This window comes from Gopherus flavomarginatus, chromosome 6 (assembly GCF_025201925.1).
Source record: "Gopherus flavomarginatus isolate rGopFla2 chromosome 6, rGopFla2.mat.asm, whole genome shotgun sequence".
Taxonomy (NCBI): domain Eukaryota; kingdom Metazoa; phylum Chordata; order Testudines; family Testudinidae; genus Gopherus; species Gopherus flavomarginatus.
This window is the reverse complement of record NC_066622.1, coordinates 46,655,191-46,670,337: the sequence shown is the minus strand read 5'-3', so window position 1 is coordinate 46,670,337 and position 15,147 is coordinate 46,655,191. Positions and strand designations below refer to the sequence as shown.

Sequence of the window (15,147 nt, the reverse complement as noted above, 5' to 3'; positions counted from 1 at the left end):
CTAAATTGACTTGTAGTGAGTGAATAATTCAGATTATTCCTTCCAATGTACATTATCTTGTATTTGACAACATTGAATTTTATCTGCCGTTGTCCTGCCTGTTTATCTAGCTTTGTTTAGGACTCTTTGAAGCTCTTCATTAATCTTGAGTGATCTAAAGACTTTTGTCCTTTGCAAATTTTACCTCCTCCTGTGCCCACATTCATTTGCTCATTAATAAATATTTTTAAAACCGACCTAGTATAGAACTTTGAGACATCCCCTCTAACTCTTTGGACACACTGAAAATTGACTGTTCCTACCATTTCTGTCTGATAGCCAGTTTCTAATCCAAGATGGAATGTTGCCACTTACCCTACATGCATTAGATTTCTTAACAAAGAATTTTTTTCAAAAATCTTTTATAAACTCAAATTATGTCAACTGGTTCTCCTTCTTATACCTCCTTTCATCTCCTCAAACAATTTGAGTAGATTAGAGGCACCATTTTTCTTCAGAGAAGCCATGCTATATTTGTGTATCTCACCATTCCCGTTTAGGTATTCTATTTTTCGCTGCTGTTCCAGCCAGTTTACTTACCTGATACTGAAGTAGGGATTACTGGTCTGTAGTTCTCACTCCAACACTTTTTTTTAAAGATACACGCAACCTTTTCTCCCCTCCAGTCCTTTGGTACTGTAGCTGACTTTAATGATAGATTGTGTATATTTGTTAGCAGTTTAGCATATTCATTCTTAAATTCCTTTGGATTCTAGTCCTAGTAACTTCTTGCACTTTAACTCATCAGTTTGTTCCAGTACCTTCTCATTTTAACAGCTTAATCCGAAGTCTGTGAAGTGAAAAAAGTAGGTCTGAGGTGGGTACCCCTCCCCAGCATCTTCTGCAGTGAAGTTTGATGCACAGACATAATCTTGGGTTGTGTGCCCTGTCTTTATTCTCTTTACTTGTTTCCTTAACACTGTTAGTTCAGTAGATATAATAGCTCTTTTGCAGGCTTTCTGCTTTCAGTTAAAAGAATTTCTTGTTTGTTTTTGGTTATTTGTACTTCAAATTCTCTCCTAGCCCTTCTGACTTGCAGCTTACACTTTACCTGCCTTAATTTAGTCTCCATCTGGAAGGCAACATATTCTAATGGATAGGGCACTAAACTGAGAGTCAGGAGACCTGGGTAACATTCCTAGCTCTGCCAGTGACCTGCTGTGAAACATTTCAGCAAGTCCATCTTACCCCTGTACTTCAATTTCACAATCTGAAGGTAATGATACTGACTTTATTTGCTGAAGTGCTTTGAGTGTCATGGCTGAAAAACACTATTTAAGAGAGGATTATTTATTTATTTCTAATGGCTTCACACTTCTATTTTCTGAAGGACACCTCTGAAACTGCTGAGCTTTGCCATTTAACTGTACTGTCATTTGTGTTTTATTCTTGTCCTCTTGATTCTTTTTTGCTTAATGGTTTGGTATGTTTAAATAACTTACATGTTGAGTTCTAGAATTTTAATTTCCTTTTACTTCTCACTAGCTGCTTTTATTTAATTCAATTTTTTTAATCCTCCTCAAGTTTATTATTTGGTCTAGTCTTTGGTATGATTATTTCCTTGAGGATGTGGAACTAAGTCTTTCCTCTTGTGTTTTAGCACTGTGTGTTCCAAGAAGCAATCCATTTATGGAGTCAAGAAATTGCCTTACCCTTCCTTGTCTTGTTGTGACATTTGACCAATTTATGTGTAGGTGGTTGAAGTTACCTATTATAATTTTTTAGACTTAGGTGCTTTGTTGTCCCTCACATTATGTTCTTTACTATTAGCCTTCACATTTAAAAAAATTATTATTTGTGTTCTTTTGATGTGAGAATTGTATTGGTATATGTTCTGCTGTGTGGTCCTCTGTACTAAGAAATCTTGTCTTGAGATTCTGTAGTGGTCTTTGTTAGATACATTGCTATCATATAATCTTCCTTTCTCATGTAGCCTGTTGCCAGGTCTTACAATATCGCATTACTTATTGCCATTCTATCATGTTTCAATAATGTCTTTGATGTCAAGGCCACTTTCTATTGTCAGGCATTTTAGTTCACTTGTTTTTTGCTTTTAAGCATATGTACTGGTGTATTATGCCATTGTATAGTTTATTTTAGGCCTTGTACCTCTTTTAACTCCTTAGTCTGATCCCCTGTTACTCTTCCAGAATTTTGCCTCTGTGATCTCAACTAGTCACTCCTTCAGTACAGCTGTATTTCTATTCTTTACTGGTTACAGAATTTCCTTCGTGTTTGTCCAGACTGCTCATCAGATATTGTGGCTTTTCCCCAGCTCCTACTTCAAATAAGACCCCAGAGCCTTGTTAATTTTCTCTGTCCTCAGGTTGGTTCCATTTTTGTTAATGGAACCTGTTGTTCTGCATAGGCTGTCCCTTCCCTCCACATTCCCTAGCATCTAATAAGTGTAAGCTCCTCCACTCTTCTCCATGCTCTCACCTATACACTGAGATTTTGAAATCAGGCCTGCCGAGTTGGCCCAGTTTTTAGAGAGGGATGCTATGGAGGCCACCCCCCCAATTTAACTTCCAGGATGACTTCTCTGTCTCTCTTACCAATATGGCACGTCTTATGAGCAAATCTCCAGCATTTGCTATAAGTCTGTCCAGATATCTCTTTACCTGCACATTCAAGAGCCAAATTTCATGATCACCACATGCTGAACTGTTGATATTTCTAGTTATTTAATCTGTAACCCCATCTCTTGGAGTGACTGCCATGGTGAGTAAGAAATAATAGTGGGTTCCAACTAGGGAAATTTGTTCTTCTCTTCCACATTGGCTTCATTGGGAGACTGGCTTTCTCAGCTGGAGTTTTGGGGCAGCTAATTCTGAGGTGGGTTCAGCTTTCAATGTTTTGTCTCTAAATATTTCTGTCTATTTGAATAATTCTAGTCTCAGGGTGCTGCATTTGGCCATAAGGCAAGCAGTCACACATTCTGCACTCTGTGCAGTAAACTGGGTGTCCTTCATCTTGATCTTCTGCTGACATTCTACTACATCTCTACCCCGATATAACGCTGTCCTCGGGAGCCAAAAAATCTTACTGTGTTATAGGTAAAACCACGTTATATCGAACTTTCGAATTCGTGTTCTTTTGGGTCACATTATATCGGGTGTACCATAATTTAAGCAGGAGTTTTTCCTCTGTGTATAACATTGAATGAACTAATTTAGAAGCTTACCTGCCTCAGTACCAGACTTTCACTTGGGCCACACTTCCTGTGGTAACTCTCAGTGGTGCTCTCCATGCAAGTGCAACTCCTTTCTGTTTTAATTGCGAAGGTTCTTACATCTCTGTAGTCTTGGTGGTAAGACACTGGTTATGTTAAAGATTGGGTGAGATGGGGGTGGGGTGGGGAGTTAAGACTTTCAGAAAGGGAGGCAGGAGAGGAGAGGGAAATATGGACCTCTCCAGCAACAGAGGGAGTTGAGAGGGTTTTCTGTTGATGCATGTTATATTCTGCCCTCTCAGGTGTGACTCATAGGTGTTTGTAGTTTTACCATTTTCATTTCATTCAGGGGATCATTTCTCTCCTCACCTAAAACTTCATCATAACCACCATGCTTACAGCTGAGGACTTAGTGCAACATGTTTAATTAAATTTTTGTTCATGCTGGAGGTCTGAGTATTTGCCTGACCTGGCAAGTAAGCTTCATTAGTTGGGCACTATTACTCTCCTGTTCACCATGGAATTAAAATGGAAAGTTTGTCGTGTGTTATTCCTTAATTTCTTTTTTCAGTGGGATCTTCGAACGTTCCATTTGTTGCACACGGTACCAGCATTGGATCAGTGCCGTGTAGTCTTCAACTACACTGGCACAGTTATGTATGGAGGTAGGATGTCCCTGAGTATTGCACCATGGTATTGTTGTTCTCCTGAATCTCCTTGGAATTGAAGCCAGGGTAGGGGTGTTCTTTTCCTCGTGTTCATGGTAAAGCAGACAAATGGAAACTTTTTCCAGCCAATGGCTGTACTTCGTAACTTACATGAGGAACGAGTGCTGTAATTGGCTTCAGTCATTTTTAAGGGAAGTTGCAACTCATAAAAGCTACAGTGAATCATTGCATGGTGGGGACCTGTAGTGTCCACCAACTCTTTAGGGTGCTGTTTAAAACTTCACTGGCTACACTTTATCCGTCCCTGTAGTAGTGGTATCTAATTTAACAGTGTGGAACTTAACTGTCAGTGGAGTGCCTATTAATCTGACGCTTCTGAATAGAGCAGTATGTTAAGGATACATGGCCACTGAACTTCAGTTGCGTTCCTCAAGGGGAATCTGAACCACTGGTTTTAGCAGTTTCTGGGGATTTTGGAACATAAGGAAATATACTGGCCACTTTTGCAGATTATGATATGATGGTCATATTATCAGATTATGATGCAGTTTGCTTCCTTTGGAGTGCATTAAGTTGTAATCCTCTAGAAAGCAGAGACTCTTTGGGCCGTGGGCAAGTTGACTTAAGGAATGAACACCCACTCAACCACGTTAAAAGAACATTAAGTTGCAATGTCAAGTAGTCCAAAGTTAGGAAATGCCACAGTTAAGATGGTCTGTGCAACGTTAATTTGGTCCCCTTTGCATATGCATTATGATAGCTTTTAATTACATTCCCTAGTCATGAATTCAGAATCTCCTGTTCTAACAATTAGATGTTCTCCTTTCCCCTGCTCAGAAGAGACCCAAGGGTCCTGACTCCAAATCCTCTGCCCATAACTTGTAGGGAGAAATTTAAAAAAAAAATCTGTTTATTTAGTAAATTTTAATAGGAGGCACAAAGAAAAGTTAGGCACTCTACTCCCACCAAAGGTCAATAGAAGTTGGGCATCAAACTCCATTTGTGCCTTTTGAAAATTTGTAATGCAGTGCAAAACTTTGGCTTGTAATGATTAGGGAAAGAATCTGCTTCCATTTATTTGGTAATCTTCTTAACCTTCAGTGTGGTGAAAGACAACTTGGGAACAGTATTTGTTGGTTAAATGGGGTTTTACCAAATTATTAAAAGCAAAAACCTAAAAAAAAAAAAATCATAGTATTGTGTGGACCCTGACAGGATCATAAAATGATTAGAAGTAGCATTGTAAATGGGACATGGATTTGCCTAATAGTCTTTCCCTTGTCAGCTATGTTGCAGGCGGATGATGAAGATGACCTACTGGAGGAGAGGATGAGAAGCCCCTTTGGGTCATCCTTCAGGACATTCAATGCAACAGACTATAAACCTATAGGTGAGGATGAAGGCGCAGTTGCCAGGGGTTGCTTTGTGGGTTTGGTGCAGGTTGACATAAATTTTTCTTTATTTAACCCCACTTGTTACCTCCCCACAGTATCTTATGAAAACAAATTCTGCTTAATATACCCTGTTCCAAGCATGAACTTCATCTTTAACACTAAACTAGCTTGAGTTAGAATTTCTGCTCCAGTACATGATTTCTTCTCTTCACTCACTCTGTGGCCTACAGTCATCAGCTCTGGTTTTCCTTCCACCAAGTCAGACATGAATCTGAGAAATAGTCGGTGGTATGGCCTAGGCTTTAATTGCACAGCTTCATGAAAGAGCCCATTTTTCTCCCCTACATTCCCCTCTCCCATCAGGATTTGTTCCTATCTCTAGCTCAGATATCTGTCAGTTCAGCCTCCAGCCCGCAGCGGTCCTGGAGCTGAGCTCAGTGCAGCAGCAACAGGCATGAGTAAACAAGGCCATGTGCTGAGATGAGAAAAGATGGCCCACACTTCTGTCCATCTCAGTCACTGCCTCATTGGAAGTTGAGGGGCCAACTTGGTCTCTCCTCTTCACAGAAAACCCAGGAGCCATACTTGCACACGAGTTGGGGGTGCTCAGTATGAGAACTGACTAGCTCAGTGTTATCAGCTTAGAAATATTCTCCATTCCTGGTTGAAATTAGATAGATGTACTAAACATACTTTTGTTTTAGCTATAGCTGTCCTGCTATGTTTGTATATTGTATATTTGGCAAAGCATTGAATAACCTGCTGGTAACCATTATGTTCACTTTGTGTTGTTTTCTAGCCACCATTGATGTAAAACGGAATATCTTTGATTTGTGCACGGACAGCAAGGATTGCTATTTGGCTGTTATTGAGGTAAAGGATCTGAGATAGTTGGGGAAGAGTAAATACCAGTATTTGTGGCTATGGTCTGAGAGCAATGCTTTAAAAAAATCAATATCTACCATCATTGGAGCTGGAAGTCCTGGAGTTCCTACTATCAGTCTCGGGTGTCTTGTGCACTAGAGTTTTGATGTGGATAGGGGAGTAGTGATCAGTTCCCAATACCCCATTGCTTGTGCTTAAATGCAGTGCTGTCTCTGTGTCTCTAGCATATGCACTGCGACAAAGTTCCTCCTCTACCTTGGTGGGTCCTGCACTTACTGGCAGATTTGCTCACCTCAGTGATCTTCCCCACAGTCTGGGTCAGCTCCTCCTGTGTCTGATCAGGAGTTGGGAGGTTTGGGGGAACCCGGGCCCGCCCTCTACTCCGAGTTCCAGCCCAGGGCCCTGTGGATTGCAGCTGTCTATAGTGCCTCCTGTAACAGCTGCATGACAGCTACAACTCCCTGGGCTACTTCCCCATGGCCTCCTCCAAACACCTTCTTTCTCCTCACCACAGGACCTTCCTCCTGGTGTCTGATAATGCTTGTACTCCTTAGTCCTCCAGCAGCATAGCCTCTCACTCTCAGCTCCTTGTGCCTCTTGCTCCCTGCTCCTCACACGCACTTCCTCTCCTCTGGCTCCCCCCTGCCTGACTGGAGTGAGCTCCTTTTTAAACTCAGCAAAGAGTCCTGTGGCACCTTATAGACTAACAGATGTTTTGGAGCATGAGCTTTCGTGGGTGAATACCCACTTCATCAGATGCATGCATTTTTAAACTCAGGTGCCCTGATTAGCCTGCCTTGATTGGCTGCAGGTGTTCTAATTAACCTGTCTGCCTTAATTGGTTCTAGCAGGTTCCTGATTACTCTAGTGCAGCCCCTGCTCTGGTCACTCAGGGAACAGAAAACTACTCATCCAGTGACCAGTATATTTGCCCTCTACCAGGCTTCTTTACCCCACTGGCCTGGGTCTGTCACAGCACATTTTGGGGACTTCTTGGAACCCTTGCACCTGCATTCCTCAAAAATTGTCTTGCTTTAAAAGAAATATACTACAGAGGGAGGAGTCCTCCTCACAGGCAGGGAGAAATACATTTTTATTTTGATTCTCTAGTCTTTGGTTGAAACTTGCACAAAAAAGGAAACTCCCTCTGTCTGGTGCACCCAGAGCTTTTATTTGGGTCTCTCTTACCCTCCCTGTTTCTTCTTGATAGGAAGGAAGCTATGGACATCCTGAAGTTAGGGGCTTGATGCAGGAATTTCTGGGTGACATTCTATGGCCTGTGTATGCAGGAGGTCAGACTAGATGGTCACAATGGTCCCTTCTGGCCTTGTAATGATCTGAGTTTCTCCATTACCCTGTAGTGATGGAGTGGCTAACAGGCTTGTATTGGTTGTCTGTTTTTTTGTATTGTAAGTTATTTATGGATCATTATAAAATCATTTCTTTCCCTGCTTGGAAGCAGTTTTAACTTTTGATAAGGCTCTCTCCTCATGCTCATACCGAGTGGCACCATAATACTAGCCCGGGGATTACTGTGCTGTTCCTGACACACCAGCAGGGTTTATGCTTAGGGGCACGATTAACAGTAATGCAATGGTCCCAGTGCAAACTATTAGTGTATCAGCAGTTGGTCTATAAGAGTGGAGAGTTCAAATCCCACTTGCGACAAACTGTTTTGTTTTTAAAGCAATGGTTGTTGGCAAAGTTCAGGTGGGAAAGGAGGGGGAGAATCTAAAGGGAAGCTGGCATGCAGTTTTGGAGAGGGTGAACAAACCCAAAGTTGGACATGCGGGGTGTTGAATTGTCAAAATGAAGGTTTATGGGGTATAAAATTATTTGTTGAGAGTGGCATAGATGCTAGAATCTCAAAGCCAAACCTTTTATGCTGCTCTTGAGGTAATTCTTGCAGCATAACAGAATAATCGTTAGTACTAATTACACTATGTAAGTAGCAAATAAGATAAAATGCTTTTTTGTTGTTTGTTCTTGGTCGTAAGCTCTCTTCTGTAATGGAGATCATGATAGAGTTGAGTCACGTAAGAAAGCATAAACAATTGCACTAGGTACTAACTGCTGTGTTGGGGATTTTCTTCAGAATCAAGGGAGCATGGATGCCATGAACATGGATACAGTTTGCAGGCTCTATGAGGTAGGCAGGCAGCGTTTGGCAGAAGATGAAGAGGATGAAGAGGAAGATCAGGTGAGTACTGTAGAGTCATTTCGATTGTTGCAGTCCAGTTGTGATCAAACTCTTTTCACTCATAGCTGGAATGCTGGGAGCTTCTGCTTGTTAAACTATTACTGTAAAATAGCAATTCTCTAGTCTAGTGTTCTTTTTTTTTTTCTAGCTGTCTTTAAGTCCGTATTTCCAAATCTTTAGGTTTAAGATTGGCTTGGTCACTTATGATTTGTAACCCTTGTAAAAATAGGATATGGAGCACAGTATTGCATTGTGAAATTGCACAATGTTTCTGTGTAATAAAGATGTTTAAGAAATTTGGTAACATCTAGAGGTTTATATTGGGATGCACTAATATCTGGCATAAACTAAGCATTTGACCTCTGGATTCACTGTGTCTGACAATCTATAAAAGAGCTAAAAATTATTATTCCTCAGGATACAGTAGGTAATAGGATTACCTGCTATGCTACAGCATGTTCTATAGTTAGCTTTCAGGAGACCTCTTGGTGCCAGGTTTCATAGAACTGCCCAACACATATTGCTTTGGTTGGAGGAGAGCGGAAATCTCTCACACCCCCCGTGGAGTGGTTTATCATCACCTTTTTGGTGTTTGTATTGTGATACATTGATGTCTGCATCGTAGAAACACAGCCAACTTTTCTTTTTTCCTCTTGTCATAAACCTAGTCCCAGATTTGGACCTTAGCGTCCAAAATATGGGGGTTAGCATGAAAACCTCCAAGCTTAGTTACCAGCTTGGACCTGGTAATGCTGCCACCACCCAAAAAATTAGAGTGTTTTGGGGCACTCTGGTCCCCCCAAAAACCTTCCCTGGGGACCCCAAGACCCAAATCCCTTGAGTCTCACAACAAAGGGAAATAAACCTTTTCCCTTCCCCCCTCCAGGTGTTCCTGGAGAGATACACAGAAGCAAAGTCCGTGAATTTAAACAGAGGGAGTCCACCCTCTCTATTTCCAGTCCTGGAAACACAAGCACTTCCCTCTTCACCCAGAGGGAATGCAAAGCCAGGCTAGTAAATCTAACACACACAGATTTTCCCCGACTTCTTCCTCCCACCAATTCCCTGGTGAGCACAGATGCAATTCCCTGAAGTCCCCCACTAAAGAAAAAACTCCAACAGGTCTTAAAAAGAAAGCTTTATATAAACAGAAAGAAAAAGTACATAAAAATGTATTACCTCTCTGTATTACCTCTCTGTATCTCTGTATTAAATACACCTCTCTGTATTAAGGTGACAAATACAGGGTCATTTGCTTAAAAGAATATTGAATAAACAGCCTTATTCAAAAAGAATACAATTCAAAGCACTCCAGCAACTATAGACATGTAAATACAAAAGAAAAAACCAATAACCCCTATTGTTTTTATGATCTCTATACTCACAACTTGGAAACAGAAGATTAGAAAGCAGGAAATAGAAACCCCCTCATAGCCGAGAGAGTGCAGGCAGAAGACCAAGAACAAAGGACTCTCACACAAAAAACCCTCCACTCAGATTTGAAAAAGTCTTGTTTCCTGATTGGTCCTCTGGTCAGGTGCTTCAGGTTACTTTTTTTCCAGGTGAAAGACACATTAACCCTTAGCTATCTGTTTATGACACCTCTGCATTGGCGTGTTGAGGGGGCTGTAAAGAGAAGTTTGATTTCTTCAGACTGCATGGAAAGCTGGGGTTTTGGTGTTCATTCCACTTCCTTAATCTCCTTTTAGAATAAAACTGCTTTACTGACTGTCAGAGGAACATTTGATAATAGCATCCATGGAGGAGTCTGGATTTCAGTCTAATCAGTGGATTTATGCTCTGTATAATATTGGTAGTACCTCACATCACCTGCACAAATTAGATTGGAGAATGCTTTTCTTTCTCATCCCTGATACCACATTGGTTCAAAAGTTGTGTTATGGGGCGGTGGGTGCTTTACTATGAAGGAGGAATCCTCTATCTGCTACTCTTTGAGGCACACCACCAGACTGGATGGATCTGGTTTAGTAACTCTTTAAAACAGCAAAAATACTTTCTAATAGAAGAAATACCAGTTGTTGTCCTTTCCAAATAATATTCCAAAGCATGACTACCTAATAGCCAGCCAACATCTATCCCAGAGCACATGTATGTGTAAAATAAGGGTTTCTGGCTGTAGTCAGTGAGTGTGCCTCATGTTCATGCCTGTTTCCTCCTAAATTAATTTAGTATTCAGCATTCTTGTGGTAAAATTTGTCATGATTTTGACAAATTTACAAAATAAACTTACTGTAAAACTTTTTTTTTTAATAGCTATTTCCATTTTTCACAGACAGCATTTATCAGCCGTTACCAGGCAAATATCACTGTTCTCTTATCCTAAATATAGGAAAATATTGTAGTACCAGATAATAGCTCATGGTAATGGTTGGTTGGTAATCACTGATTTTTCAGTGGTGATGTGTGTTTGTGTGGTGCCCTAAATGAACTTCTGTTTGTATATCTAGGTCTCAGGCACTGTTTGTATACTGAAAAGCTATCACAAAACTTAAAAAGTAACAAAGCAGAACTGCTTCATTGTTTGGTACTGTGGCATCGATTGCAGAATAAGAGCATGTGGTTGACGTATGCATTTATTGCTCTTGACTATCTTTGTCCCTTGACTTTATTAAAATACAGTCACTTTTACAGTCACTTTTTGAGACTGTCAACATCAGTCTTGGGTGTGAAGGAGATTAGTTTTAATGTGAACTACATAAAAGCTACCCAAATTCCAGTCACTGTATATGTAGCAAAATCTAAACCAGAAACATACATCCTTTTTGCTTCTGGTAACCTTTTCTCCATTGCATCCCTTTGTTTGGTCCAATACATTGACTTGCAGATTTATAGATCCTCAAAATATAGCTTTATATCTTCATAGAAACTTCCTGTGTTGAACTAGAATGGGATGGGCAAACTACGGGCTGCGGGCCACGTCTAGCCTGTCGGACCTTTTAATCCAGCCCTTGAGCTCCTGCCAGGGAGCAGGGTCGGGGGCTTGTCCCACTCCGTGCTCCAGCCACTGAGCAGGGTCGGGGACTTTCTGTGCGGCTCCCAGGAGTAGCGGCATGTCCTCATTCCGGCTCTTACACGTGGGGCAGCCAGGGCTATAGGGGCTCCGCACGCTGCCCCTGCCCTAAGCATCACCCTCGGCAGCTCCGGAAACCATGGCCAATGCGAGCTGTAGGGTGACGCCTGCAGACGGGGCAGGCACTGTGCCTCCATGTAGGAGCCGGAAGGGGGCATGCTGCTGCTTCTGGTAAGCACCTCCTGGAGCATGCACCCCTGAGCATGCACCCCAGCCCTAGTGCTGATCCCCCTCCTGCCCTTTGAACCCCTCGGTCCCAGCCCGGAGCACCCACCTGCACCCCAAGCCCCTCATCCCCGACTCCAGATCCTGCACCCCCAGCTGGAGCCCTCAATCCCCCTGCACCTCTGACCCAGCCCTGATGCCACTCCCGCCCTCCAAATCCCTCAGTTCCAGCCCGGAGTACACTCCTGCACCCCAAACCCCTCATCCCCAGCCCCACCCAAGAGCCCGCACCACCAGCCCTCCCCCCACCCCAATCCAGAGCCTCCTCCCATACCCCGAACTCCTCATTTCTGGCCCCACCACAGAGCCCTCTCCTCATCCTGCACCCCAACCCTCCATACAATTTCTATACCCAGATGTGGCCCCTCAGGCCAAAAAGTTTACTCACCCCTGAGCTAGAAGGAGCAGAGAGCTCCAGACCCCTTTCCCCCACCACACGCACACTTTTCTTCCACCTGTCTTGTGTGTCTCTGTTGAGGCTGATCAAAAAAGTAATTTGTATCTTACTATATCTAATATAGTTTTGAAAGTTTGAGGTGCTTAAACAGTTCTACAGCATTGCATAGGCCCTGACAAATCAGAAGGGTACTTCCAGATTTCTCCTTGTTAGGTCTTCTCACTGAGTTCCTTGAAAATAGAGGCATGATGTCCTCCCTATAGCATATGAATCTGATGTCTCCTCTTTTGACCAGAACTCATAGATCATATGTTCTTAATCTGATTCACTAAATGTTCTAAGTGATGCTCTGGTACTAGATCAGTTGCAGCTTTTAGATAGCTGAGGTTGTTTGTTGTTTTTTTTGGTATCCTGGATCTATACCTCCAGGCCTTTTGCTTTCACATCTATTTCTTCTGTAAATGGTCTGCCAGCAAGTTTCCCAATTCTTGGTTTAAGTCCCCTTAGTGCAGTGAAGGAAGGAATTGAAGGTGTCCTGCTCATTTTAGTAATGGTGTTTGCAACAAGTTAGGCATAGCAAGTAATAGGGGCGGGTGGGAACTATAATAACCTCTTGGCTTCAGATTGTGACATCCCAGCATCAGTATCACCTAATGGCTCTGTTTTCAGATGTTTCTGAGTAAAATGAAGCTGCAGCACTTGGGGTTTTTTTTGTTTGTTTGTTTGTTTGTTGTTTTTTTTTTTTTTTTTTGCAAGGCATCTCTTTGCACCCTGCCCGTGATTTGATTGGGAGGGGTGGGAGAAGGTAAAATCAAACTGACTTGCTGCTGCTTAAGCTACTCTCAAACCCAGTGACCATGATGGATTAGCTGTTTTATGCATAGTGCCACTGCTGTAAAACCTTGAGTGTTTTTGTTATAAAATATTTGAGGTTAATAGTTGGGGTTAGGGTGGGTTTCTGCAGCTGGTGGGTTTCTGCCTAGGTTGCTCGTGCTAGACTTCATATTAGACCTCTGGAAAGCCACCTTGTCCTAGCTGAGGGGAATACTTCAGAATATCAAGCCCAATTAAGCAAAACTAAGGTGAATCCTTTGGTATTGTACTGTTAAGATGTTTTCTGGGAGTTACTACATTAAGTAAGGGGGAGATAAGGAAGAAAGGGGTTTATGATGGCCAGGTAGAGCAATGGTGAAGTTGTGGGCCTTTTTTTTTTATTAGGTCTTTATAACCGATGTTTGATGCTAAATATACAAATGAATTCAGTTCCACATCTAACCAGTAGGTGGCATTAACATTTTCTTTATTTAATATAGCTTCCATTCTAACCTATTTCTCTCAGATTTAGGGGAGCCGGGTACATGTTTTGGCTTGCACACTTCCATTCCTTCTTTCTTTCCCGTTGTCTCTTAAGCTGGGAGTTTCATAAGAGGCCAAGGGAATTAGACACCCAGATCCTACTGAAATTCAATTGAAGCCTGGCATCCTTGTGCTCTTTTGAAAATTCTAGCCTTACTGACAAGTATCAGAGGGGTAGCTGTGTTAGTCTGGATCTGTAAAAAGCAATAGAGTCCTGTGGCACCTTATAGACTAACTTTTTTGTGGGTGAATACCCACTTTGTCAGATGAATGTGACGAAGTGGGTATTCACCCATGAAAGCTCGTGCTCCAGTACGTCTGTTAGTCTATAAGGTGCCATAGGACTCTTTGTCACTTTTTAGCCTTACTGACTGTCTTTGGCCGTTAGCATTTAGTGTGTTTCAGTGTGAGTTCATCATAATGCCCATCAGAAACCCTGGTAATCTTGCTTGCATAATATTTGCATACACAGTTTGTAGGCATATAGAGTTTTAGGTGCAGGTGGCAGGCCCATTCCTGCAGTATCATCAGGGTCCAGTTCCCCACTCTTTCTTGCCTTTAAGCCCTTTCTCTCCTTCCCTGCTCCCTACAGTTTCCCTGGTCTTGCTCCTTCAGGCTTCCCCACTCTCTGAGGTTTTGACTGCACAAGTGGGCATCTGGGCTGCTGATGCAGATGAATCATAGAATATCAGGCCTGGTCCACACTACAGCGTTAAATCGATTTAAACAGCGTTAAATCGATTTAACGCTGTACCCATCCACACTACAAGGCACTTTAAATCGATTTTAAGGGCTCTTAAAATCGATTTCTGTACTCCTCCCCAACGAGAGGAGTAACCCTAAAATCGATATTACTATATCGATTTAGGGTTAGTGTGGACGGAAATCGAAGTTATTGGTCTCATTCTTTTACTGAGCTACCCAGAGTGCACCGCTCTGGAAATCGATGGTAGCCTAGGACCATGGACGCACACCACCGAATTAATGTGCCCTAGTGTGGACGCGTAAAATCGATTTTATAAAACCAGTTTTATAAAACCGGTTTTAATAATTTCGATTTTATGCTGTAGTGTAGACGTGGCCTCAGGGTTGGAAGAGACCTCAGGAGGTCATCTAAGTCCAACCCCCTGCTCAAAGCAGGACCAATCCCTAACTAAATCCCCAAATTCCTAAATGGTCCCCTCAAGGATTGAACTCACTGGGTTTAGCAATCCAGTGCTCAAACCACTGAGCTATCCCTCCCCCCTGAACATCTTTTAGCTGCTGGCCTGCTAAGGTCTCCTACTCTTCCTTCCCTAGACAGTTACTCATTTCATTCATTACCTGTCTTCTGTATTGAGGGACAAAGCAGGAGCTGTGGAGGAACTGGTACAGCGGGCAGTGAATACACTGAGATACCAAGGAGGGAAGGGTGAAGGAGTTTCAGGTGCTGCCCACATACCCCTGCAGTAGGCAGGAAACAAGATAGATAAAAATCAATTATTATTTTTTTAAATCAATTTTTTTAATTGAAATCAGATTTTTTGATAACATGCTTTTTGAGGAAAAAAACAATCTAAAGATGATTTTAATTAAGGTGCATTATAGCTCAAAGAGATCTCATCATGGAATAGGGATTATAAATTCTAATTCTATAGTATGAGACAATATATTCATGTAATGTTTAAGAAAAGTTTTGTAAATGAATTCTAATAGTCCATGGATTAGGGATCCAATCCTA

At 42.0% G+C, this 15,147-nt stretch overlaps 1 protein-coding gene across 2 annotated transcripts in view; it reads left to right on the top strand.

Annotated features, from left to right (window-relative positions):
- DCAF1 (DDB1 and CUL4 associated factor 1) overlaps positions 1 to 15,147 on the top strand; it is a 108,458-nt gene that overhangs the window by 68,701 nt on the left and 24,610 nt on the right. For both annotated transcript variants that reach the window (XM_050957706.1, XM_050957705.1), the window contains 4 exons: positions 3,783 to 3,876; positions 5,165 to 5,269; positions 6,073 to 6,146; positions 8,254 to 8,358. In XM_050957706.1, the coding sequence (XP_050813663.1) occupies positions 3,783 to 3,876; positions 5,165 to 5,269; positions 6,073 to 6,146; positions 8,254 to 8,358 (378 nt within the window). The remainder of the gene's footprint in view (positions 1 to 3,782; positions 3,877 to 5,164; positions 5,270 to 6,072; positions 6,147 to 8,253; positions 8,359 to 15,147) is intronic.